The 23,041-nt window shown below is 50.1% G+C and overlaps 2 protein-coding genes across 2 annotated transcripts; both read left to right on the top strand.

Moving 5' to 3' along the window:
* The first annotated feature begins 222 nt into the window (after nt 1-222).
* Nucleotides 223-11,836, top strand: LOC129736243 (CD276 antigen homolog). Its single transcript, XM_055712488.1, has 9 exons — nt 223-399; nt 3,561-3,713; nt 4,444-4,782; nt 6,171-6,434; nt 7,068-7,322; nt 8,881-8,934; nt 9,098-9,118; nt 9,473-9,505; nt 10,280-11,836. Exons 2-9 carry the CDS (start codon nt 3,629-3,631, stop codon nt 10,405-10,407), a joined length of 1,179 nt encoding a protein of 392 aa, XP_055568463.1. The 5' UTR covers nt 223-399; nt 3,561-3,628; the 3' UTR covers nt 10,408-11,836.
* LOC114014368 (butyrophilin subfamily 1 member A1-like) lies at nt 11,836-20,885 on the top strand (the record flags this gene model as incomplete). Its single annotated transcript, XM_055712494.1, has 9 exons — nt 11,836-11,893; nt 13,065-13,085; nt 13,709-13,729; nt 14,914-14,934; nt 15,558-15,578; nt 18,323-18,343; nt 18,756-18,776; nt 19,831-19,857; nt 20,201-20,885. Coding segments are annotated over 9 exons (735 nt in total), but the record flags the coding sequence as incomplete, so codon positions are not given.
* Between the last annotated feature and the right edge of the window lie 2,156 nt (nt 20,886-23,041).

Genomic DNA, 23,041 nt, shown 5'->3' on the forward strand with positions numbered 1-23,041 from the left:
TGCAACACCCCGATTTGGTTTCTCTACCTCCCGTTCATGCTGTTGTCTCAATTCCAGGTCGTTGTCAGAAAGCCACACTCAAAAATGAGCTGCAGTGCTCAGGTGCAGAAGGGCTTGAAACATAATCTTCTCACTGTACCTTGGATCTAGGCGTGCCGGCAATTCAGGCCCTTGGGTTGTTCCTGCTACAGGGGTTGGTACCTGCAGGCACAGGCTGGACTATTGCACTCAAGAGCAAACAGTTGCTCCTGGTGAACGTTCAGGTTTCAGCGCCTGTAAGCTTCCATCAGGAAAGGAGCGAGGTCAACTCCCTTACCTCCGGGTAATACAAGCCAAAAGCTCCTCACTTCCATAATCCACGCCGAAATTCAAAGGGGTTCTTTGGGTCCTGCTCTTCAGGTAAGGAATTAAAGCCTGGCTGAAAGAGAATTGTGCGTGATGAGGTTTTTGGAGGGGTTTGCCTGATTATTGAGCTGGTAGTTTGCTATTGACAGCCACCAGAGCATGATTCCAGCCTGGAATTAAAAAGGCTTCTTTCTTTGCTTCCTTAAGCGTGAAGAATGAAGTGTAAATCTGATGGATGATTTGGATTTGGAATCAGAGGCTATCCGCCAGCAATTTTATTAAAGAAAGAGGTCACTGAAATGCTAATGGTTATTTGCGAGGTTGCTCCACAGAGAGAGTTTGCTGAAAATGTTGTGATGCGTGGGGCTGGTTGGAGGACTGCAATGTGCTGGTTCTGAAACACATTCCCGCTTTGGAAAGCAAATGCATGTGCTCCCTTTGTGTCAGAAATACAGGCTTGCTCTGGGTTAGCCTGCTAGGTATATACCAATATGACGTCTATATACACCCCATGACATAGATAATCTGAACTGATCAAGTCTAACTGGGGTATAAATTTATTCTGCAGATAACGAATAGGAAGGATACAGAGTTTTTACACTCGTGTGTACAAGCAGTACACCTTTGCTAGTTTTTCCAGCTGGTGAATCATGCAAACCTGTGGCATTTGTTTTGTCTTTCCATTTTGAAAAACAGGTTGTGGCCTGTGCCTGAGAGCTTGTAGCTTTACATGGGGAAGCGTGAACAGGAAAAAAAAGAAAATCAAACCAACCAAGGCTCTGTAACTTTGCTGCAGCTTTTAACATTCTTTTTATTCTTCCTTCCTTCTTTCTACATGTTGGAAAAGCTGACGGCATTGGGGAGAGTAGTTAATCATTCCACAGAAAGATCAATAAGTGAGTGCAGGCTGGGACAAGGGTCTTGGCATTCTGCAGCATCCATCTCTAGTTTCCCTTTCTACCCTACAGCTTCTCTGGGCAACCTGTGCCAGTGCCTCACCACCCTCAGAGTGAACCATTTCTGTCCAATATCTAATCTAAATCTACCACCCTCTTTCAAATTAAAGCTATTTGCCCTTTTCCTGTCACTACGTGCCCTTGTAAGAAGTCCCTCTCCACCTTTCTGGTGGGTGCCTTTAGGTACTGGAAGCCTCCTCTAGGTTCTCCCCAGAGCCTTCTGTCCAGGCTGAACAACCCCAACTCTCCCAGCCTGCCTTCACAGGAGACGTGCTCCAGCCCTCTGTTCATCTTTGTGGTCCTCCTCTGGGCTCACTGCAAAGGGTCCATGTCCTTCTTATGCTGGGGGCCCCAGAGATGAATGCAGCACTGCACGTGGGGTCTCCCAACATTAATGAGTTAGTTAATCATGAACCGTGCTGAGATTTGTACCATAGTTTTAGTTACATCATACCCATGATCTGGGAAGTTCTTGACATAGAATGTTCTTCCAATGTGGCTGATTAAAAATGTACCATCCTCTGCTTTGGAATGGTAAACATCTATTAAAATGGTCTCTTTAATACAGGTATAAATATTTAGCATAGCAGGGAATTAAGGGCCGTAGACGAAGAATGCAAAAAAATCTACAAACCGGGTCCAGCCAGACCCATGTTTTTCTGTTTTTGTTCATTCACCCCGTGGAATGGTTGAGACATCAATGTTAAAACTCTGCCCCTCAAATAGACTGTGTTGAAAAGATGTTGTAAATAACCGTTGGTACTCAGAACGTGAGTAGTTTTTCATTTTGACACGTAGTTGAGCTTTTGTGCCAAGCATCTCAGTGTGACTCAGGGAGGGGTCTCTCCTGGGGATGCCTTATTGCACTCTACCTACCTTTGAGGGGATGAGTGTGATGTCTGTGTTCTCCTGAACGGTGCTTGCATTGCCTCCATCTTCATCCTCTGTGCCTCTAGAGCAAGCGCTTGACCCTCACATGCCATGGTGTATTCCCCCGGTGCTTCCTCAGAGCACTGACGGTTCCTCCAGTGTTGCGACGGAGGGAAGACACAGTCGCTCAATATGAGTGATCAGCAGACTTCGTTTATTGTACCTTACAGTCACCTTTTATGCCTTCTTATAATTAGCTCATACATATTACAAAAGTTAAGCTCATTATTGGTTAGTTGCCTAAATACCAAGCCCGCCCCTTGTTTCTCTTCTGTAGTTATCTGTTCCCACCTGCAACATTCTTTTCCCACCAAAATCTTCCTGTTACTGTGTAACAAGAACAGCCAAAGACAGTGTATTTTGCTTTACTTCAGATAAGCTGAGAGTGATGTGCATTTTTGTCCAGCCAGCTGGACTATGTCTATGTGACCCTTTTCAGCTAGCCAGTTATCCACACTCCAGGTTTGCTGTCGCGACAAACAACACATCCTCTGCCCTTCAGCAGTTCACCAACGTTTTCTGCTAAGCGAGGACAAGAGTACAAGGGTGTTGGAAGTTAAAAGAGAGATTGCAGGTGTGAGATAATGCAGCCGTCGAGAGAGGGAACGGGCTGAGCTGATTGATTTAGCCAGGCTGCACGAGGGACTGTAAAAGGCAGAAGAGAGTGGCTGGTGGGAGTGAAGTCACAACTGACTGGGCACAGGTGAGCTGCAGTGTCGCCTCTCTCTGGGGTACACGGCTTTCCTCAAGCCTTCCGAGACGGGACCCTAGAAAAGCTTCCAAGGAGACTGTGGGAGAAGCAGACCAGGCAGTTGCTCCCAATCTGTCTCCTTCAGGCATGAAGGACCACAGCTGCTCATCTGCAGTGAAGCAAAAGCAGCAGAATTTTCTGTGATTCCCTCTCACATCCTTTTCCAGGGCAGTGTTCTTAGCCAGGGTACACATTGCTGCAGAATCCAAGTAGGCTGGCAAGTGTGAAGCACAGCCCAGTTTCCCAGACACATCCAGCAAGAGAGTCATTGCGTGAGACCTAGTGACATGTGTACGGGGCTGGCGGTGGGCACCCTGGACTTCGTGCCTGCCCTCCAAATCGGTTTGGTCAGACAATTCTGTGCCCGAGAACAGGCACGGTCAGGGAACGGGAACGAGCAACTTCTCCTTCAGAGAAAAGAAGCGGGAGCTGTGGGGGACTCCACTAACGCGACGCAGTCCCGCAGGGTCTGAGGACAGCAGGCAGAGCCAGGTGCTGACTTTGTGCCTCTGCCTTTAGCAAGATCCATTACTTTCCATTCACTCCTCCCTCTCGGGAATTCCTTCTCATTTTCACAGCACATCATCCATTTCCAGGGGCAATACAAGCAATTTGACTTTACCCACATGATGGTTCTGGAGGATTTATGGAGGAAGTGTTCAAAATGAAGCTCATACTGCTCTTGTCCTTTGCTCTTCTAATATATATTTTAATTACAAGGTGGCTTACAGGTAAGAGACTCCTTACTGTACCCGGCTAGCCGGTTACCCTAAGATATCATGCCTGCGCTTCATTTCATAGACCCTGGAGGAACAAACACACTGTAGATCGTATGTGGTGTCTGACACCTCCAAGTTCAAGTATGGGACAACACCAGCCATCCTGATGACGTGAGACACCCCAGCCCTGCTGTTTCAGGGAAGGTGTCAGCGACTTCAGGGAAGCGCCGCAGGTGTGTTATCCTACTACAGACATGAGGGCGGCACGTTCAGTCTCTGCTGGGACAGAACCAGGGCCTGTGGGGGGCAGGAGCCTGTGCAGATTGCTTTGCGGGCTGTAGATCTGCAGAGTGCATAGCTCTTTGTACAGCTCTTTGCACATCACGTGTGGTAACTTGCTCGTAGCTCAGCGAGCTTTGGTTTGCAGTACTTGCACCAGTGTACCTATTGTCTTCCTGAATAAATCACTGCCCATAATGCCCACGAGTATGGTCCATGAGTCTGTAACACAGCTGGCGTATATAAGCCATGACATCTGGTAACTGTAAGGCATGTCTGTGCCTGGAGGAGGTGCTAGCAACGACTCAAGACCCTGACCTCCCTATTCTATGGGACTGTGAGACTAACTTTGAGCTCGGCTTTCTGCTTTGGATTCAGCTAACACATGTAGCTTTCTTCTCTCTATGGAAAGATTACACTTGCAGGGAAAAGCAGTGCATTTGCTCCCACCTCTTCCTTTCAGGCGAAGTGCTTGTCACCGTCAGCAGTGAACCGTCAGTTGTCTCTGTTGGAGAGCAAGTGACTCTGTCCTGCCAGCTGACAGACAGTGTCCCCTTTAACACGAGTGTGCTTTGGTACAAACTGGAAAAGGGGAAGGATGCTCCACTGTGTGCTTCATCCAGCCTGGGTGGGGTGGTGGATCAGTGCCAGGATGAAGAACGGAAGAGGATGGCGTGTCACTGGAAGAGAAGAGCACTTCTCCTGGTTATCCAGGCAGTGCAAGTAGCTGAGGAGGGGACATATGTTTGCGCAGTGAACGGCAGCGTTGTCACAAAGGCTACTATGCACCTTGATGTTACAGGTAAGCAGGGAGATTTTCACAGTGAAATGCGACTTGCTATGACCATGCTGAGTTCAGTTCCCATTGTGGCTCTGTGGCTCTGCCTATTCCTTGCTGGACAGCTGAGACCTTGTCAAGGTTTAGCCCCAGCAGGCAGCTAAGCATCACACAGCCGCTGTTAGCTCCCTGCCCTGGTGGGATGGAGGGGAAAATCAGAAGGGTAAAAGTGAGAAAAGATTGGGTCGAGATAAAGACCGTTGAATAGGTAAAGCAAAAGCCATGCACGCAAGAAAATCAAACCAAGGAATTCCTTCCCTGCTTCCCATGGGCAGGCAGGTGCTCAGCCATCTGCAGGGAAGCAGGGATCCATCACATGTAGCAGTTTCTTGGAGATATGGAGAAATGAGCAAAGATGCGGGAAGCAGCTGGAACGACTTGCTTTGATTCTGAGTATCTAAAGATGCTCAGTGGGAAAGGTCACGTGGCTTGTCAAGGGGGTAGATAGTGTAACAGGGAACTGCATTAAGATGCTGAATATCATCATGTAGGTGCTCAATATCCCCATATAAATAAACTAGAGTTTGTTTAAGGGGTGTTTTATTTTAAATAATTTGTTTAAATCCTCTTCTGGGATTATGAATGTTCAGCTTCTCCAGTTAGGGCTGGTTTGCCTTGTAAGAAGAAAAAAATAGTTACTCAGAGCTATTAGGGAGGGTATTCACCAACGTGCCGTGCACCTAATGATATGGTAAAGGCCCCTTCTCCCTCCTCTTTAGAAATCCCCCATCTCAGTTGACCTGTCTGAAATGCAAACCTAGAAGTACTTGCAAAAAGCACCTTACCAGATCTGATCTGCTGATGGACAAGTCACACTCTGGAGCTTCATTTGAGGGCATGGAAACATCTAGCTTCCACAAATCTGGTGTCAGTCTATTCTGCAGGCCAATGCTATGTGTGAAGGCCCTTTTCACCTCTTTTCTTTTGAACTGATCATGTGCTAGGCTGACTTGATGCCTCCTGTTTTGGTGTGGGACAAGACAGGCAACAATTCTTTGCTCTTCTTCCCCTCCACACCACTCCTTTTTTATGGACCTGTATCACCCCCCTCAGTCACGTAGAGAGTGCTCATCTCTTTTGCAAACTCCCAGATGCTCTTCCTGACCTTTGATCATCCAGGCTTGCTGGGGTTCACTGTGACTCTGGGGTGAGATGCCCTAGTGTTCAGTGTTGCTGTAGTCCAGGTAACCGGCCCATCTGATCTGACCAGCTGTGGCTGTTTTTATGAGCTATGAATTTCTAGCGCAACATACTGAGGCCTTCTGAGTTGTGTTGGTTCAATTTGCTGTGACTGTAGTGGTGTTGCAGTAACTCTAACCCTGCCTTGTACTCATTGACTAACTCCGTTACAGCAATTGGTACCAAGCCAACTTTGTACAGGGATCAGCAAGAGGAGAATATGTGTCGCTACACGTGTAAGTCAAAAAACTGGTACCCAAAGCCTGAAGTTATTTGGACGAACTATGGAGGAGACATGGCAGATGTGGAGGCCAACACCAATGTAACGTGGAGTGAGAGAGACCATTTCACGGTGCAAAGCATCATCACAGTGCCTTGTGATAAAGTAGATGTGGTGTGTGTAGTCCAACTCAACAAAACCAAGGCAAGCCAATCAGGTAGGCCACAGTTTTTCCCCTGCATCTGCTTTGTTGGAGGAATCAGAGCCCTCCATTATTGCTAGAAGAGCTGCAATGGGGCAGGTCTCAGCACCTTCCTTGAAGACCAAGCATCCTGCAGAGCCTGCCCATGCAGGAGAAATTTTTTCTGTTGGGTGGTAGACATTTGAGTTGGCCTTGTGGCGTCTTCAGGGCAACACCATGGAATGATGATCCAGGGAAGTGCTGAGAGCAATCTTCCTACTGCCCTGCCTCTTTGGGCTGCGTTCAGCCATAGCTTACCTGTATTTTTAATGGTCTGAACCTGAGTATTGTTATCTCTTTGGCATAATTTCTGGGTTTTACCTTCTCACCTGGAATGACAGGCTGTATCATTCATGGTTTGGGAAGAGCTTCTTGCACACAATTCTGCCTCTTTTTGTTTATTTCAGCAGTCTCACTCTTACACACAGAAAGCTCATAGGATGCTTTCAAGTGTAGAATTACTGAAAATGAAATGCTCAAAAGCAGATGCTTTTGATTAGAGATGAAACAACAACAAAAGTGCAGGTGTTCCATGAGATCTCTTTCATGGCATACTTGGTGATTCTGTGTTGTGCCGGATGTGGTGGTGTTAAATTGCCTCTTTTCCAGGTTCCTTGAATGACATGACTGTGGGAGGCACTTGTGCGTACAAGGGCAGAATAACAGGTTCGTTTGTAAAGCCCAAAGTGATGTGGATTAATTCCCAAGGAGAAGACCTATCTTCACTGGCCCTGACAAGCATTCTACAGGAGACGGACAATAGTGTTGCAATAGAAAGCTCCATTGAGATACCCTGTGGACAACCACCACCTTCGTTTGTGACCGCTGAAAGGGAACACAGTCTACAGGTGCCTCAACAGTCAGGTAAGCAGCAATTAAGACTCATGTACCTTGGCATCCTCTGAGCAAGCAAAGCTACTCTCTCCTCACTCGCATACTGCATCATCCTCCACTAAGTGAGAAGGTGGGGCCAAACGCTGTGGATTATTTCACTGAGTTTCCCACCACACGCCATAGTTACATCCATTGAGAGTGTTACGAAAACTCACAGCTGGCCCGTGCTGACCAAGGAGAGAGGCTAGGATGCAAAGGGTAGAATTGCAAGATCAAGTATTCTATTCATGTGCAGGAGGTGTCTCAGCCAGACGGGGTAACCCACGTGTGGTGTTACACATGGTTCTTACACCTTTCAAGCGTTCAGTTACAACACGATTTGACTCATTGCTACTTAACACACACACAGAGACTACGGTTTGCAACGAAAAGACAATGCCATGGTGTCATCATCCACCTGACTCTTTGATGATCTAGACGTCCCTGGAGTCCATCTTCCTACGGTTGCTTATGTATGACACCAGGCAATGGGAGGGTTTGACAGAGGTGTTGGGGGGGCTAGGATGCTTGCAATGTCTCCATAGTCCAGGCATATCCTTTATCCTTCCTGGACAGCTTTCAGATTCTCAGAAACAAAGGTCCTTACCTCCAGATGGAGCTGCCCTGCTCCTTGCAGTGAGCTGGGCTCCTTCAGTCATACTTACTTAAGCAGGACTGTTCAGTATACAATGCAGACCACATACCTCTGAAGAAAGTTGAGACAATCTCATACTATATAGACTAAACGGGTACAAGAGTTCGGGAACGGGGTTTTGCCTAAGAACAGTCTATTGCTCAGTGCTTTGAGGAAGTCACTGAACCCAACTGCCAGGAGTGTGGCCGCAATGAGAAGAGCGTCTGCTGACCCCAGGAAAGCCAGGAAGACAGTGGGCCCATGAGATAAGTGCACACTAGCCTGTCTCCCAGCATGAATCTCTGTTTTTTGATGCTGCAGAGAAGTTTTTGTGAGAGCTCTTCAGGTTGCCAGCTGCTGAGAGTTGTACCGAGAAGGAAAGACTTTGGCATGAGGCTACTAGGGGGCGATTCTGCCTGAAAGGCGATGTTAAGGCCGAGCTGTCCTCTGAAATTTCTTCTGAGTGAAAGCTTTGGAGGACAACTTGTCGTAAGCTAATGTATTTTGATGGTATCACTCAGAACGATATTGCTCCCTTCAGAGACAGTGGCCTCGAATAGAATGAGAGACTAGAGACCAACTGCAAAAGCAAAAGACAGTAAGAAACTTCCCACGGAAAAAGACAAATAGTTGCCAGTTTATGTCGAGTGTGGTTTTCAGCGTGTGTCTGTGGAAGACTCTTGGACACAAGGCAGTGAATATAAAATGCAACTATCAATGCTCATTTCAGCTTTCTTTGAGAACTTCTTTGTTCCTCTTCACATTTCCTGAGGAATGATTTGGCTGAAAGTGTTCTTCTGCTAGCCATGTTCAAATGCTGCAGATCATGTGAATATACAGCCACTGTGTGTACGCGTGTGCTATACCGCAAGAAAGCCGATTCATTTTTTCTATTGCTTGTTCTCCTTTTTTCAGAAAGCGGTGATTTCTTCTGGGTTCCCTGCCTCCTTGTCCTCCTTATTTTAGCAGGTAAGCTATTTCCCCCTGCCAGAGATCACATGAGCCAGTCCCTCTTGGCAGTGAAGATTCATTTCCAGAGCCAGTGATGGGCTGCACTTTGGCTCTTCGTACTGTGTGTGGGCTACACAGTAGTTGTGGTGGAGTTACTAATTCTGGTGGTTTTGCCTTTCAGCAACGCCTTGCATGAAGATTGGTAAGTGTGAAAATTCACAGTTTAGAGTCCTTCCCTGCCCGTTTCGTGAGCTTATTAGCAGAGACTTGACAGTGCAATGCTTGTCCTGTTGATGGGGTCCCTGGCTCTTCAGGCCCAGCATGCATTTGGCAGGGCTGTTGTATGTTATAATGAATGGGGGACTCTCCAGCTGACTGGGCTCCACTGAAGTAATGGGAGTGTTTGTGGCTGGTGGAAAAAATCCCAGTCAGGGCCAGGTGATGAGTAGCTCCAAGGGAGCATGAACTGTCCCCCATACCAGTGGAGTTCATCATTCCCTGGACTGTAAGGACCTTGTGGGTATTACCGTGATGTATGTCTTCTTCTGTTACTAAGGTAACTCAGGAGAAAAACTGTGTGTGAGCAACGGTGAGTATTCTGCTTATGCATACTCTGTCCTTGCCTGGCTTAGAGCCCTGGGGTGGGATACGAGGGATGCTCCAGCAATAGCAACAGCTCCAAGAGTGTTGTGCTGAGAGACCCTGACAATGTTTAAGGCTCAACTTGGCAGCTGGGGCTCCCTGGCTTTGGCTGTGCAAGGGTAGTGCCCCATGGCCAGTTGTGGGGTGCATTTTGAGTCTTCCTTTTTGTCATGGGACTACCAATACCTGCATGGAATGAGTATTTACAGAGTTTTTTCCTTTCAGCACAGTTTTAGTGGTGGATTAGTAAAGGTGAATGTTCAGGGTTTAGTGCGCTTACCTGCCCATGCTGCAAGCTCTTTCATGGAGCCTTGACAGTGGCAGGGTCTGTCTAATGCCATGGTCCTTGGACACTCTCCTGGCCTACAAAGCATTTGGCAGAGCTGGTGGTATGTTGACATGATCACGGAACTTATTGCTGCCGCGTACCAACTGTGAAAGCTCTGTGTTCTTTGCTATTCAGCCAAGGGGAGAAGCGGTGGCCTAAGAGAGAGGCCTCATCCCAGGGACAGGGAATGCTGTCCCCTGGGAAGGAGGAAAGTGCCAGCCTGAATTCCCTGTGTGATCCAGACAGAAGGGGCAAGTGGTGGGGCTACTCCATCATCTGGCTTGCTGGGTGCTGGGTGAGGGGAGGTGCCATATCCCTCAGCAGCTGACAAGGACCCAGTGCATTTGTCCTAACTTCATGTCTTTTTCTCCTGTGACCACGGTGACTTGGCAGTGGAACTGAATGGAAAGAATGGTGAGTCTTCCTGCTTGCTCGAACACCTTCCCTCTTGGGATAGAGCTCTCGGGCGGGTGAGGAGGGATGCCCCAGCAATGCCAGCTGTTCCCCGAGTGCCACGCTGACGGAGCCTGCCAATGTGCAAGGCTCAACCTGGCAGCTGGCGCTCCCTGGCTCTGGCTTTTGCAAGGCAGTACCAGATGCCCAGCTGTGAATAGGTACTGGCTCTTCCTTTTGATCGGGGGCCTCCCAATACCTGCTGCGGAATTAGTATTTATGGAGTCTTCACCTTTCAGCACTTTTCCAGTGTCAGATTAGTCAGGGAGAATGTTGAGGGTGTAGTGTGCTTACCTACCCATGGTGCGGGCCCTTACACGGAGCCTTGACAGTGGCAGAAGGGCCCTAATCCCGTGGTCCCTGGCCATTCTCCTAGTCCAGCACACTTTTGGCATGACTGATGGGATGTTCTTGTGCCTGGGAATCCTATTATGGACTTCAGTCCATTGTGAAAGTTCTGTGTTCTTTGCTATTCACTTAAGGAGAGAAGTAGTGTCCCAGAAAGAGGAACCATCCTCAGGGGAAGTGAATACCGTCCCCTGTGTAGCAGGAAGGTGCCAGGCTGAATTTCCTGTGTGAGCCAGAAAAAGGGGCAAGGGTGTTGTGGTGGGGCTACTCCAGTTTATGCCTTGCTGGGTGCTGCTCGAGGGGAGGTGCCCTTTTCCCTCAGCACCTGACAAGTACCTTTTGTGTCCTATCCTAACTTCATGTCTTCTTCTCCTGTCACCATGGTGACTTGACAGAGCATCTGCGTGCATGGAACGGTGAGATTTTGTGCTTGCCCAAATACCTTCCACACTGGTTGGGAGCCTTGGGGAGGGTGAGGAGGGATGCTCCAGCAGTGCCACATGCTCCCCGAGCGTCACTTTGGGTGGCCCTGCCAATGTGCAAGATTCACCTGGGCATCTGGTGCTCCCTGGCTACGGCTTTGCCTAGTGGGTGCCCCATGGCCATTGCTAGGGGGGGTCTTGACTTTTCCTTTTTTGCTTGTGCCTCTCAATAACTGCTGTGGCATTACGTTCTACACAGTCTTTGCCCTTCAGCACAGTCTCAAAGTCAGATTTGTAAGGGTACAAGTATAAGAATTTTGTGCGCTTACCTACACATTATGCAAGCTTATTAGTGAAGCCATGACAGTGGCAGGGTGGTCATAATCCCATTGTCCTTGGCCATTTTCCTGGCCCAGAAAACATTTGGCATGACTGATGGGATGTTTTTGCACCTTGGAGGCCCTGTTGCAGACTTTTCACCAAGATAAAGTCTCTGTGTTCTATACAATTCAGTCAAGTGGAGAAGCGAATGCCCAAGAGAAATGATCCATCCCCAGGGAAAGGGAAAACCATCCCCTGGGAAGCAGGAATCTGCCAGGCTGAATTCCCTGTGTGAGCCAGACAGAAGGGGCAGGGTGGTTGTGGTGGGGCTGCTCTGGCTTCTGGCTTGCTGGGTCTTGATCGTGGGAGCTGCCCATTACAAGGACATTATGGGTCTTCTGCTGATTTCATGTCTTCTCCTGTGTCCACGGAGACTCAACAGAGGAACACCATGCAAAGAATGGTGAGTCTTTCTGCTTCCCAAATGCCTTCCCTATGGGTATAAGGCCTTGAATCAGGTGTGGAGTGATGCTCCAGCAATGCCACCTTCATCCCGAGTGCCACATTGAGAGAGCCTGCCAGTGTGCAAGGCTCAACCTCGCAGCTGGTGCTCCCTGTTCTTGGGCTTTACCAACATGTTCCCTAATGGCCAGTGGTGGGGTGGTTTTTGACTCTTCATTTTATGTTGTGAGCCTGTGATTAGCTTTTGGGGAATTAGTATTTATGGACTCTGCCTTTCAGCTCATTTCCAGTGGAAGATTAATAAAAGTGAATGTTTAGTGTGTTGTGATGGTGCAAGCTCTTTCATAGAGCCTTCACATCAGCAGAGCAGTTTTAATACCAGGCTCCTTGGCAATTCTCCTGACCCAGCATGTATTTCGCACGATTGCTGGGTTGTTCTTGTCCCTGCGGGTCCTATTATGAATTTCTTTACATTCTGAAGTCCCTGTGTTCCTTGCTATCCAGTCAAGGGGAGAAGCGGTGGCCCAAGAGAGAGGACCCATCCCCAGGGAAAGGGAATACTGTTGTCCTGGGAAGCAAGAAACTGATAGCTGAATTCCCTGTGTGAGCCAGAAAGAAGGGGCAGGGTGGTGGGGCTACTCCTACAGCAAGTTTCTGGCTTGCTGGGTGCTGGTTGAGGGGAGGTGCTGTGTCCCTCAGCACCTGACATGTGAATGGGGTCCTGTGGTTGTGATGCTGGTGGAGGTGGCAGCCAGTGAGGGTGTCTGTGGCAGGCAGGGGCAGTGCTGTGAGCGGTGGGGAGTGGGTGGGAGGACAGTGGGTGTCATCCTGTGCAGGTATTGGGTGCTGCTGTGTCCAGAGCAAGGGAGCCCCTGCCCCCACGGCTGGCAGCAGCTCGTGCCTGGGAAGCCCTGATTGCTCTCCCTTCGTTCTGCCAAGCCCTCACGTGCAGAGCAGCCTCAGCTGCAAGCAGGGGCAGCCCTGGGTGCTGAGAAGGGGGACTGCGGGCAATGCGCTGCCACCACGGCTCCGTGCCCGGGGGAGCTCTGGCTGCATGTGGGTTTGGAGGAGAAGGGATCTGCTTTGCTGAACGTGTCCCAGGATTTACAGCCATCTTCACTGGAGGTTGGGTGCTAATCAGTGTGTCCTCTTTTCACCCTTTCTTCTTGCAGAGCTACTGAAGAAGGAGATTGGTGAGTGTCGCTGACTCCCTGGGGCCTGTGTGTGTGAGCAGTTTGTGGGATGGGGCGCCAGGGTGGGAGAGTGGAGGACAAGTCAGCCCTCACCCCATGGGACAGCCAGGAGAGCCTGCACCGTGGAGCGTGACCGGTGTCAGGAATGCTGAGAGACACCTGGCTTGGAGGCCATCTCTGCTGGCTTTCCCTCCCCTTCCTGTCACCAACTGTCCCTGGGGAAAGGGCCTCTAAAGGCACCCATGGCCCTTGCCACAAGGCAGATGGGTTGCTGTGGCGGGTGGCTGGTGATGCCCAGGCTGTGGGAGGCTCTGTTGGAGGCAGGATCATGAGGGAAGGAGATGCTGAGGGGAGGCCACAGTGTGTGTGATGGGGCAGAGAGCCCATGTCCCTGAGGAACCCTGGCTACTTAAAGGGATTTGGGTCTGTGCCGTCGTTGGTAAAAATGCTTCTGAGGGCCACATGATGAGGAGCTCCAAAGGAGCATGAACTCTCCTGCATGCCAGATTTGTTGTTCATCATTCCCTGGGGTGGACAGTCCCGGAGGGAGATGGCTTGTAAGGATCTTGTGGGTCCTGTCCTGACTTCATGTCTTCTTCTCCTGTGACCATGGTGACTTGCAGATGAACTGCGTGCAACGAATGGTGAGAGTTTCCGCTTGTGCAAACGCTGTCCTTGCCTGAGTTAGTGCCCTGGGCTGGGAGGGGAGGGATGCTCCAGCAATGCCAGCAGCTCCCCGAGTGCCACGCTGAGAGACTTTGCCAATGTGCAAGGCTCAACCTGGCAGCTGGTGCTCCGTGGCTCTGGCTCTGCAGGGGCGGTGCCCATGGCCAGCTGTGAATTGTTTGGACTCTTCCTTTTTGTGGGGGATCTTGCAATCGCTTCTGCGGCATTGCCATTTCCAGAGCCTTTGCCTGTCAGCACAGTCTCAGAGGCAGCTCAGCAAGGATGCAAATTCAGGGTGTCGTGTGCTTTACCTGCCCATAGTGCAGCTCATTAGTGATGCCTTGAACAATGTCCGGACTGTGTTAATCCCATGGTCCTTGGCCGTTCTCCTGGACCAGCACGCATTTGGCATGAGAGATTGGATGTCCTTGTGCCTGGGGGTCCTATTATGGACTTATGACCATTGTGAAGGCTCTGAGTTCTTTGCTATCCGGTCAAGGATAGAAGCAGTGGCCCAAGAGAGAGGACCCATCCCCAGGGAAAGGGAATACTGTTGTCCTGGGAAGCAAGAAACTGATAGCTGAATTCCCTGTGTGAGCCGGAAAGAAGGGGCAGGGTGGTGGGGCTACTCCTACAGCAAGTTTCTGGCTTGCTGGGTGCTGGTTGAGGGGAGGTGCTGTGTCCCTCAGCACCTGACATGTGAATGGGGTCCTGTGGTTGTGATGCTGGTGGAGGTGGCAGCCAGTGAGGGTGTCTGTGGCAGGCAGGGGCAGTGCTGTGAGCGGTGGGGAGTGGGTGGGAGGACAGTGGGTGTCATCCTGTGCAGGTATTGGGTGCTGCTGTGTCCAGAGCAAGGGAGCCCCTGCCCCCACGGCTGGCAGCAGCTCGTGCCTGGGAAGCCCTGATTGCTCTCCCTTCGTTCTGCCAAGCCCTCACGTGCAGAGCAGCCTCAGCTGCAAGCAGGGGCAGCCCTGGGTGCTGAGAAGGGGGACTGCGGGCAATGCGCTGCCACCACGGCTCCGTGCCTGGGGGAGCTCTGGCTGCATGTGGGTTTGGAGGAGAAGGGATCTGCTTTGCTGAACGTGTCCCAGGATTTACAGCCATCTTCACTGGAGGCTGGGTGCTAATCAGTGTGTCCTCTTTTCACCCTTTCTTCTTGCAGAGCTACTGAAGAAGGAGATTGGTGAGTGTCGCTGACTCCCTGGGGCCTGTGTGTGTGAGCAGTTTGTGGGATGGGGCGCCAGGGTGGGAGAGTGGAGGACAAGTCAGCCCTCACCCCATGGGACAGCCAGGAGAGCCTGCACCGTGGAGCGTGACCGGTGTCAGGAATGCTGAGAGACACCTGGCTTGGAGGCCATCTCTGCTGGCTTTCCCTCCCCTTCCTGTCACCAACTGTCCCTGGGGAAAGGGCCTCTAAAGGCACCCATGGCCCTTGCCACAAGGCAGATGGGTTGCCGTGGCGGGTGGCTGGTGATGCCCAGGCTGTGGGAGGCTTTGTTGGAGGCAGGATCATGAGGGAAGGAGATGCTGAGGGGAGGCCACAGTGTGTGTGATGGGGCAGAGAGCCCATGTCCCTGAGGAACCCTGGCTACTTAAAGGGATTTGGGTCTGTGCCGTCGTTGGTAAAAATGCTTCTGAGGGCCACATGATGAGGAGCTCCAAAGGAGCATGAACTATCCTGCATGCCAGATTTGTTGTTCATCATTCCCTGGGGTGGACAGTCCCAGAGGGAAATGGCTTGTAAGGATCTTGTGGGTCCTGTCCTGACTTCATGTCTTCTTCTCCTGTGACCATGGTGACTTGCAGATGAACTGCGTGCAACGAATGGTGAGTGTTTCCGCTTGTGCAAACGCTGTCCTTGCCTGAGTTAGTGCCCTGGGCTGGGAGGGGAGGGATGCTCCAGCAATGCCAGCAGCTCCCCGAGTGCCACGCTGAGAGACTTTGCCAATGTGCAAGGCTCAACCTGGCAGCTGGTGCTCCGTGGCTCTGGCTCTGCAGGGGCGGTGCCCATGGCCAGCTGTGAATTGTTTGGACTCTTCCTTTTTGTGGGGGATCTTGCAATCGCTTCTGCGGCATTGCCATTTCCAGAGCCTTTGCCTGTCAGCACAGTCTCAGAGGCAGCTCAGCAAGGATGCAAATTCAGGGTGTCGTGCGCTTTACCTGCCCATAGTGCAGCTCATTAGTGATGCCTTGAACAATGTCCGGTCTGTGTTAATCCCATGGTCCTTGGCCGTTCTCCTGGACCAGCACGCATTTGGCATGACTGATTAGATGACCTTCCTACTGGGGACCCTGTTACTGTGTCCATTGTGCAAGCTCTGTATTCTTTGCAGTTCAGTCAAGGGGAGAAGTGTTGGCCCAAGTCATAGGTTCCGTCCCCAGGGAAAGGGAAAACCATCCCCTGGGAAGCAGGAATCTGCCAGGCTGAATTCCCTGTGTGAGCCAGACAGAAGGGGCAGGGTGGTTGTGGTGGGGCTACCTCAGCTTCTGGCTTGCTGGGTGCTGGTCAGGGGAGGTGCCGTGTCCCTCAGCCTCTGTTGATTTCATGTCTCTTCTCCTGTGACCACGGTGACTCAACAGAGGACCTCCATGCAAGGAACGGTGAGTGTTTCTGTTTCTTAAATGCCTTTAGCACAGTGATAGGGCCATGAATCAGGTGAAGAGAGATGCTCCAGCAATGCCAAATACTCCCTGTGTGCCACATTGAGAGAGCACGAGGCTCAACCTGTCAGCAAGTACTCCCTGACTTTGGCTTTACCAAGAAAGATCTTCCCCAATGGCCAGTGGTGGGGTGGACATTGACTCTTCCATTTTGTGGTCGGCCTGCCATTGGCTTTTTGGGAATTAGTATTTTTGGACTCTTTGCCTTTCAGCACAGTTCAAGTGGAAGATTAATAAAAGCAAATGTTTAGTGTGTTGTGGTGGTGCAAGCTCTTTCATAGAGCCTTGGCACTGGCAGAGAAGTACTAATTATGGTCCTTGGCCATTCTCCTACTCCAGCACACATTTGGCATGACTGATGGGGTGTTCTTGTGCCTGGGGGTCCTATTATGAACTTCTTCCCATTGGAAAGGCACTGTGTTCTTTGCTATTCAGTCAAGGGGAGAAGCGATGGACTAAGACAGAGGATCTATGCCCAGGGAGAGGGAAAACCATCCCCTGGGAAGCAGGAATCTGCCAGGCTGAATTCCCTTTGTAAGCCAGACAGAAGGGGCAGGGTGGTTGTGGTGGAGCTACTCCAGCTTCTGGCTTGCTTGATGCTGGTCAAGGGAGGTGCCGTGTCCCTCAGCCCACTACAAGGACGTTATCTGTCTTCTCTGATTTCATGTGTCTTCTCCTGTGACCACGGTGACTCAACAGAGGACCTCCATGCAAGAAACGGTGAGTGTTTCTGTTTCTTAAATGCCTTTGGCACAGTGATAGGGCCTTGAGGCAGATGAGGAGGGATGCTCCAGCAATGCCAACTGCTCGCCAAGTGCCACACTGACGGACCCTGCCAATGTGCAAGGCTCAACCTGGTAGCTGGTGCTCCCTGCATTTGGCTGTACCAAGGTCTTCCCCGAAGGCCAGTGCCTGGGTGGGTTTTGACTCTTTTTATTCTGTCGTGGGACACCCAATAGATACTGTGGCATCACTGTTTACGGATTCTTCTCCTTTCAACACATTTCAGCGACAGATTAGTGAGGGTGAATGGAAGGGTGCAGTGCGCTTCCCTGCCCATGGTGCAAGCTCTTTCACGGACCATTGACAGTGGCAGGACAGCCCTAATCCCATGGTCCTTGGCCATTCTCCTGGACCAGCACGCATTTGACATGAGTGATTGGATGTCCTTGTGCCTGGGGGTCCTATTATGGACTTATGACCATTGTGAAGGCTCTGAGTTCTTTGCTATCCGGTCAAGGATAGAAGCAGTGGCCCAAGAGAGAGGACCCATCCCCAGGGAAAGGGAATACTGTTGTCCTGGGAAGCAAGAAACTGATAGCTGAATTCCCTGTGTGAGCCGGAAAGAAGGGGCAGGGTGGTGGGGCTACTCCTACAGCAAGTTTCTGGCTTGCTGGGTGCTGGTTGAGGGGAGGTGCTGTGTCCCTCAGCACCTGACATGCGAATGGGGTCCTGTGGTTGTGATGCTGGTGGAGGTGGCAGCCAGTGAGGGTGTCTGTGGCAGGCAGGGGCAGTGCTGTGAGCGGTGGGGAGTGGGTGGGAGGACAGTGGGTGTCATCCTGTGCAGGTATTGGGTGCTGCTGTGTCTAGAAGCAAGGGAGCCCCTGCCCCCACGGCTGGCAGCAGCTCGTGCCTGGGAAGCCCTGATTGCTCTCCCTTCGTTCTGCCAAGCCCTCACGTGCAGAGCAGCCTCAGCTGCAAGCAGGGGCAGCCCTGGGTGCTGAGAAGGGGGACTGCGGGCAATGCGCTGCCACCACGGCTCCGTGCCTGGGGGAGCTCTGGCTGGGGACATGTCCTGATGGATGACATGTCAGCCTTCCTAAAGGAGGTGTACACATGCTGTTTGCCATGTATCCCACGGAGTCATGGCACTAATCAAGGTGTTTTCTCTTCCCTCTCTAATCTTGCAGGGAACCAGAAGAAGCGGATCGGTGAGTGCTGCTGAATCCCTGCGGGCCATGTGAGCAAGACAATCATGGGAGGTGATTCCAGGGTGGGATAGCGGAGGTGAAGTCACCCCTGACCGCACAATAGTGTGAGCCATCTACCATGCCAGAGGAGCTTTTCCTCCATTCGTGGGTTGGACTATTCCAGAACGGACTGGCTTTTGGAGGCAGAATAATAAGTGCAGATGTGCAGGTTCAGTTTCCTTCCCTGCCTGTGCTGTAGGCTCAGTAATGGGGAGTTGACTTTGGTAGGGTTGTGCTATTCCTGGGCCCCTTGGAATGTCTTTTCCCCCAGCGGGCATTCAGAAGGGCTGGTGGGATGTTCTTGTGACTGGGGTGCTCCAGTGTTCCTTTGATTCAAGGTGCTAAGCAAGGTGTTCTCCCTCTCTTCTTGCAGAGCAGCAGAAGAACGAGATTGGTGAGTTCCGCTGCCTCCCTGGAGGCCTTGCGTGCCACCCAGTTGTGGCATTTAAGGGGTTTTCACAGGGTGTTGCTTGTGGTGTTGTGGCTGGTGGAGCCTTTGGTGTTGGTCGGAGAGTGAAGGAAGGGTACATTGAGGGAAGGCTGTGATGGGGCTGATGGGGCTGCAGAGCCTGGGCCACCAACCAGACGTGGGGGCTGGACGGATGGTGCGTGATGATGGGGTAGGGAAGACATCCCTGCCAGAATCAGAAGCATGTCAGATGCAACTTCAGGGAGCATCAATGCCTGCCTTGGAGCTAACCCCTTAAGCTCACGTGTCAGGACTTCACGATCCTGCCCTGCTGGGTCGCCTTTTCACATCCATACAGAAATGCACAAGCTCGGCTGATTCGGCTCTTTCGATTATTTAACGTTTACTGGGTCCGATCTGACTTCTCAGCAGCTTGGTTTGTAGAGCAGACTCTCTGCCTGCCACATCTCCCCTGCCTTCCTTCCCTGCCCACCCTCTCAGGTACAAAGCTGCCACGGCTACACGTACCCAGAAACTCTCTGGGAAGCGCAGTGCCTCCTCTCTTCAGAGGGTTACTGACAATTCCCCCAAGCTCTTCCTTTGTATCCAACCCCACCCGAGAAATCCACAAGAAGTGGCTGACATTTATTCCGCGGAGTGTCACAAAGGGGACTGGTCCCTTTCTGTGTCTCTGGACATTCCGGGGTGCTGACCAGGGGTCTCACATGCTGTGAAATGTGCAGTGTGGCAGGTGGGACATCCACCCAAAACACTGGCAAGGCGGCAGAGTGGGACCTGAGAGAGAAAGTAGTCCCCAGGCGGGAAACTCAGCCCAGCCTCAGATCCTTCTCCAGCCCCCACAGGTAATCACAGCGCTGGAGAGGGCAAGAGGGAATCTGAGCATCCGTTAACCTGCAGAGTTTAGTCTCAGCCTGGGATGTCTCAGCTTGGAGTTGGAAATTTTTTCCAGTCAATGTTTTGAATTTGCTTTCTCTCACCCTTGGTTTTTTTCCTTTTTGTCTCTCCTATTTGCTTTCAGAATTCATAAAGGCTCGTGGCTATACAGGTAAAACACTGCACTTACTCATGTCTGTACTCAATGGCGTGACATCTGTGACTACTGCAGAAGCAGTGCTGAGCATGGGCTGGACCGTGAGTCTACAAATGCCTTTTATTGCAGTGGTGCATAGGTATTTCACTGGGCTGTGACATAGTTGAGAGTGAAAGTGTAATGCGTATGCCTGAGAGCAGTCCTTCCCTGGGGGTAAGAGGTCTTTCCAGACCGTTACAGGCAGATTTTCAGAATGACGTTGTAGGCAGATTTTCAGAATGAATTGCAGTGCAGCACCCTTTCCTTCTCTTCTCTTTAGAAAAGTGTTTAGAAAGCCCCAAATACCTGTTTTTTACAGATGACATCGTGGTTGATTGGGACACAGCCCATCCAAACTTGTCTATTGCTGGGGACAAGAAGAGTTTCACGTATCAATCACAGGTCCAGAAAGTGACTCTCCATGAGGGCAGTTTTGATTCCTCTGTCTGCGTGCTGGGCTCAGAAGGTTTCTCCTCCGGCAAGCATTACTGGGAGGTGGACGTGGGAAAATGCAGTGACTGGGACCTGGGAGTAGCCAGGAAATCCGCCCCAAGGAAAGGAAGAATAACTCTGTCACCTAAAGAAGGATTCTGGGCTCTGGGCTTAAGTGTTAAATTTTGCTGGGCAAGAACCGATCCATGGACACAGTTAGAGGTGCAGGAAAATCCCAGGAAAGTTGGGGTTTTCCTTAACTGTGAAGAGAAAACTCTGACTTTTTTCAATGTCACCAACATGTCTGTGATGTTCACGTTTCAAGACTGTGCATTCTCCGAAGCAGTTTATCCATTCTTTAAAAACTCACACAGAGAATCAACCATCAGGATTTGCTCAGTTGAGGAATAATGTGTGTTTTAATGTAGTAATTTTGTTGCGACATGAAAGAGCATATTATTTTCTGAGACAAATTTAATGCTTAATTGCGATTTATGTATTACGCGTTCTTGACCACAATCTGTATTATGCATAGTGTAACACCTTTAGCTTAAAATATATTCCTTACCCCAGCCTTTTCTGCATGCATTTTGTCCAATACTTGCGGCATGAATGTAGACACGAGCTATCACGTGCTGTGGTTTTAGGAATTGTATGTTTAACTCAAGAACAATTTCCGTAGTCTTTCCTTCTGAAAATCATGTCAGCCCTTATGATGCATTTCGGTCATCATCATTCTCTGAGGTTTAGTTCTGCCCTGCTGCACTGTGTAATTTGCATTTACATACAAAGCTCAACTTGACATCGTGAATTCAAATACACACACCTTGATAAATGCACAGCACCCCATAAAGGTAACCTCTCTTCATCACTCTTCTGGATGGAATTGTCAGTAATTTGGAGGAAAGGAAAAAAATTAATCCAGAGTAATTAAAAAGAGAGTAATGTGTCTATACTTCACTTCTTGAGTGGAGAACGTGCCATCTGTGCTTGAAGAAGAGTCTGAGAGGGAATGTAAATCAGCGTACTGGGTTTGATGCTGGACAGCCTGTGTCAGTAAAGATGTCCCAAACTGAAATATGACCAATGGTACTAGTCATGCCTAAAAATCTCTACGCCAGGGAAGCAAGAGATTGCTCAGGAAAAAGACCCCGAATCACTACTCAGTGGGTTTCTTCCTCCTCTTAATTAATTCTGCCGTTTGTACTTCCAACCGAGCACATTTCCTTTTCTGTCCTTTTTTACAGGAATTCGGGATGAACCGCACATGGATGGATGAAGCAGCCTGTCGCTCATCGTGACCATAACACATTTTTGTTGTATTTGACCATTTGCAGCCTTAGGTTCAAAGGATATCACCCTTGAAAGGTAGATCTGTGATGTCATTTTACCAGCGAAAGACATTTTGTCTCCACCAATATCTAACATTGGACTATATATGATCCAGTACACAGGCCAACAGGGGCTGTTGTTTAACCCACCATGGTCCCTCAAAAGAGTAGAATTATCAATGCTAACTAACATTTCTGCAGTCCATAGAATAGCTCGTGCACCATTCCTGAAGTGCTCTTAAAAGTGATGGATGGCACGGCTGCATAAACAAACCCTCTTCCCCCCAAAACAAGCAAAAAGAGATGGGACTGGTATCCTGGGAACAGCATTGGGAGTTCTAAATAGCACAGACTCAGAAGTCTTCATGAACAAATTAGTTACAGTAACCAGTGATTTGCACAAATTTATAACATCCTTTATGATCTTCCCTTTTTGCTTTAGGAACTAATCAATGGCTTTTGTCGGACCTGTTGCCTCAGTGGGAGGGAACTGATCAAAAAGACCAGCAGTTGATGGTAGATGCACTTGGTGTAGTCCAAGGTAATGCTTCTTTCACTCTTTGTTGTACCCAAGCTCAAGTGTGGATACAACCGATGACAGCTGCAGTTACCAGAGAAGGTGGTGAAAGGTCCTTGCCCACTGCAATTTGAAAGGAAATCTGGGATAATGCAATTGAACTTGAAAAGAAATTCCTGTCCTGGTGGTATTTGTTCAGGTTCACCTGCGACTCCAGCAGCAACATGGCCTCTGACTATCCACAATGCTTCGGTACGTACCACATCCCCAGTCATTGCGTTAGGAATGAGCCACAAAGGAGCAGGGCTCTACCCACTCACGCACAGAGGATGGGCTCATTTGAAGTGGCAATAAATGGCAAAGCGATGATGTGAACACATGCGTGTCAATGCAAACACCCCTCCCCAAATCCGTCATAGGAACTGTTAGGACATTACCTGCCAACAGTACTGGCAGGTTGTGAGTGGGCTATTTGAGAATTCAACAAGCCCTTTTCAACTGGAAATTAGGAAGAGAACGCAGCCTCCTCAAGTTTAGTTCACCAAAAGCAAGAACAGCAGTCTACACCAGGTGTGGAAACACAACCTAGTCCACCCCGGGTGGAATTCTTTCACAAGCTACGTATCCTTCCCAGTTTTAGTTGGCATTGCTTAACGTCTGACTCCATTGACAACTGTACCTGTAGCAAGAAAACAGCCTACTTCAGGATTAACAAAATTGAAATTGGACTTACCTTGACCCCATAGGAATCCACAATCACTGGCTGTGTGAGAATCCCCATTGCTTTCTCCACACCCATCCGCTGTTGCTCTTCTACCCGAGAACGTCTTGCGCGAGCCATACAGTGTCCCCACCAACCTGGAATGACACACATTTCTGA

The sequence above is a fragment of the Falco cherrug genome, chromosome 5, assembly GCF_023634085.1.
Source record: "Falco cherrug isolate bFalChe1 chromosome 5, bFalChe1.pri, whole genome shotgun sequence".
NCBI classification, from domain to species: Eukaryota; Metazoa; Chordata; class Aves; order Falconiformes; family Falconidae; genus Falco; species Falco cherrug.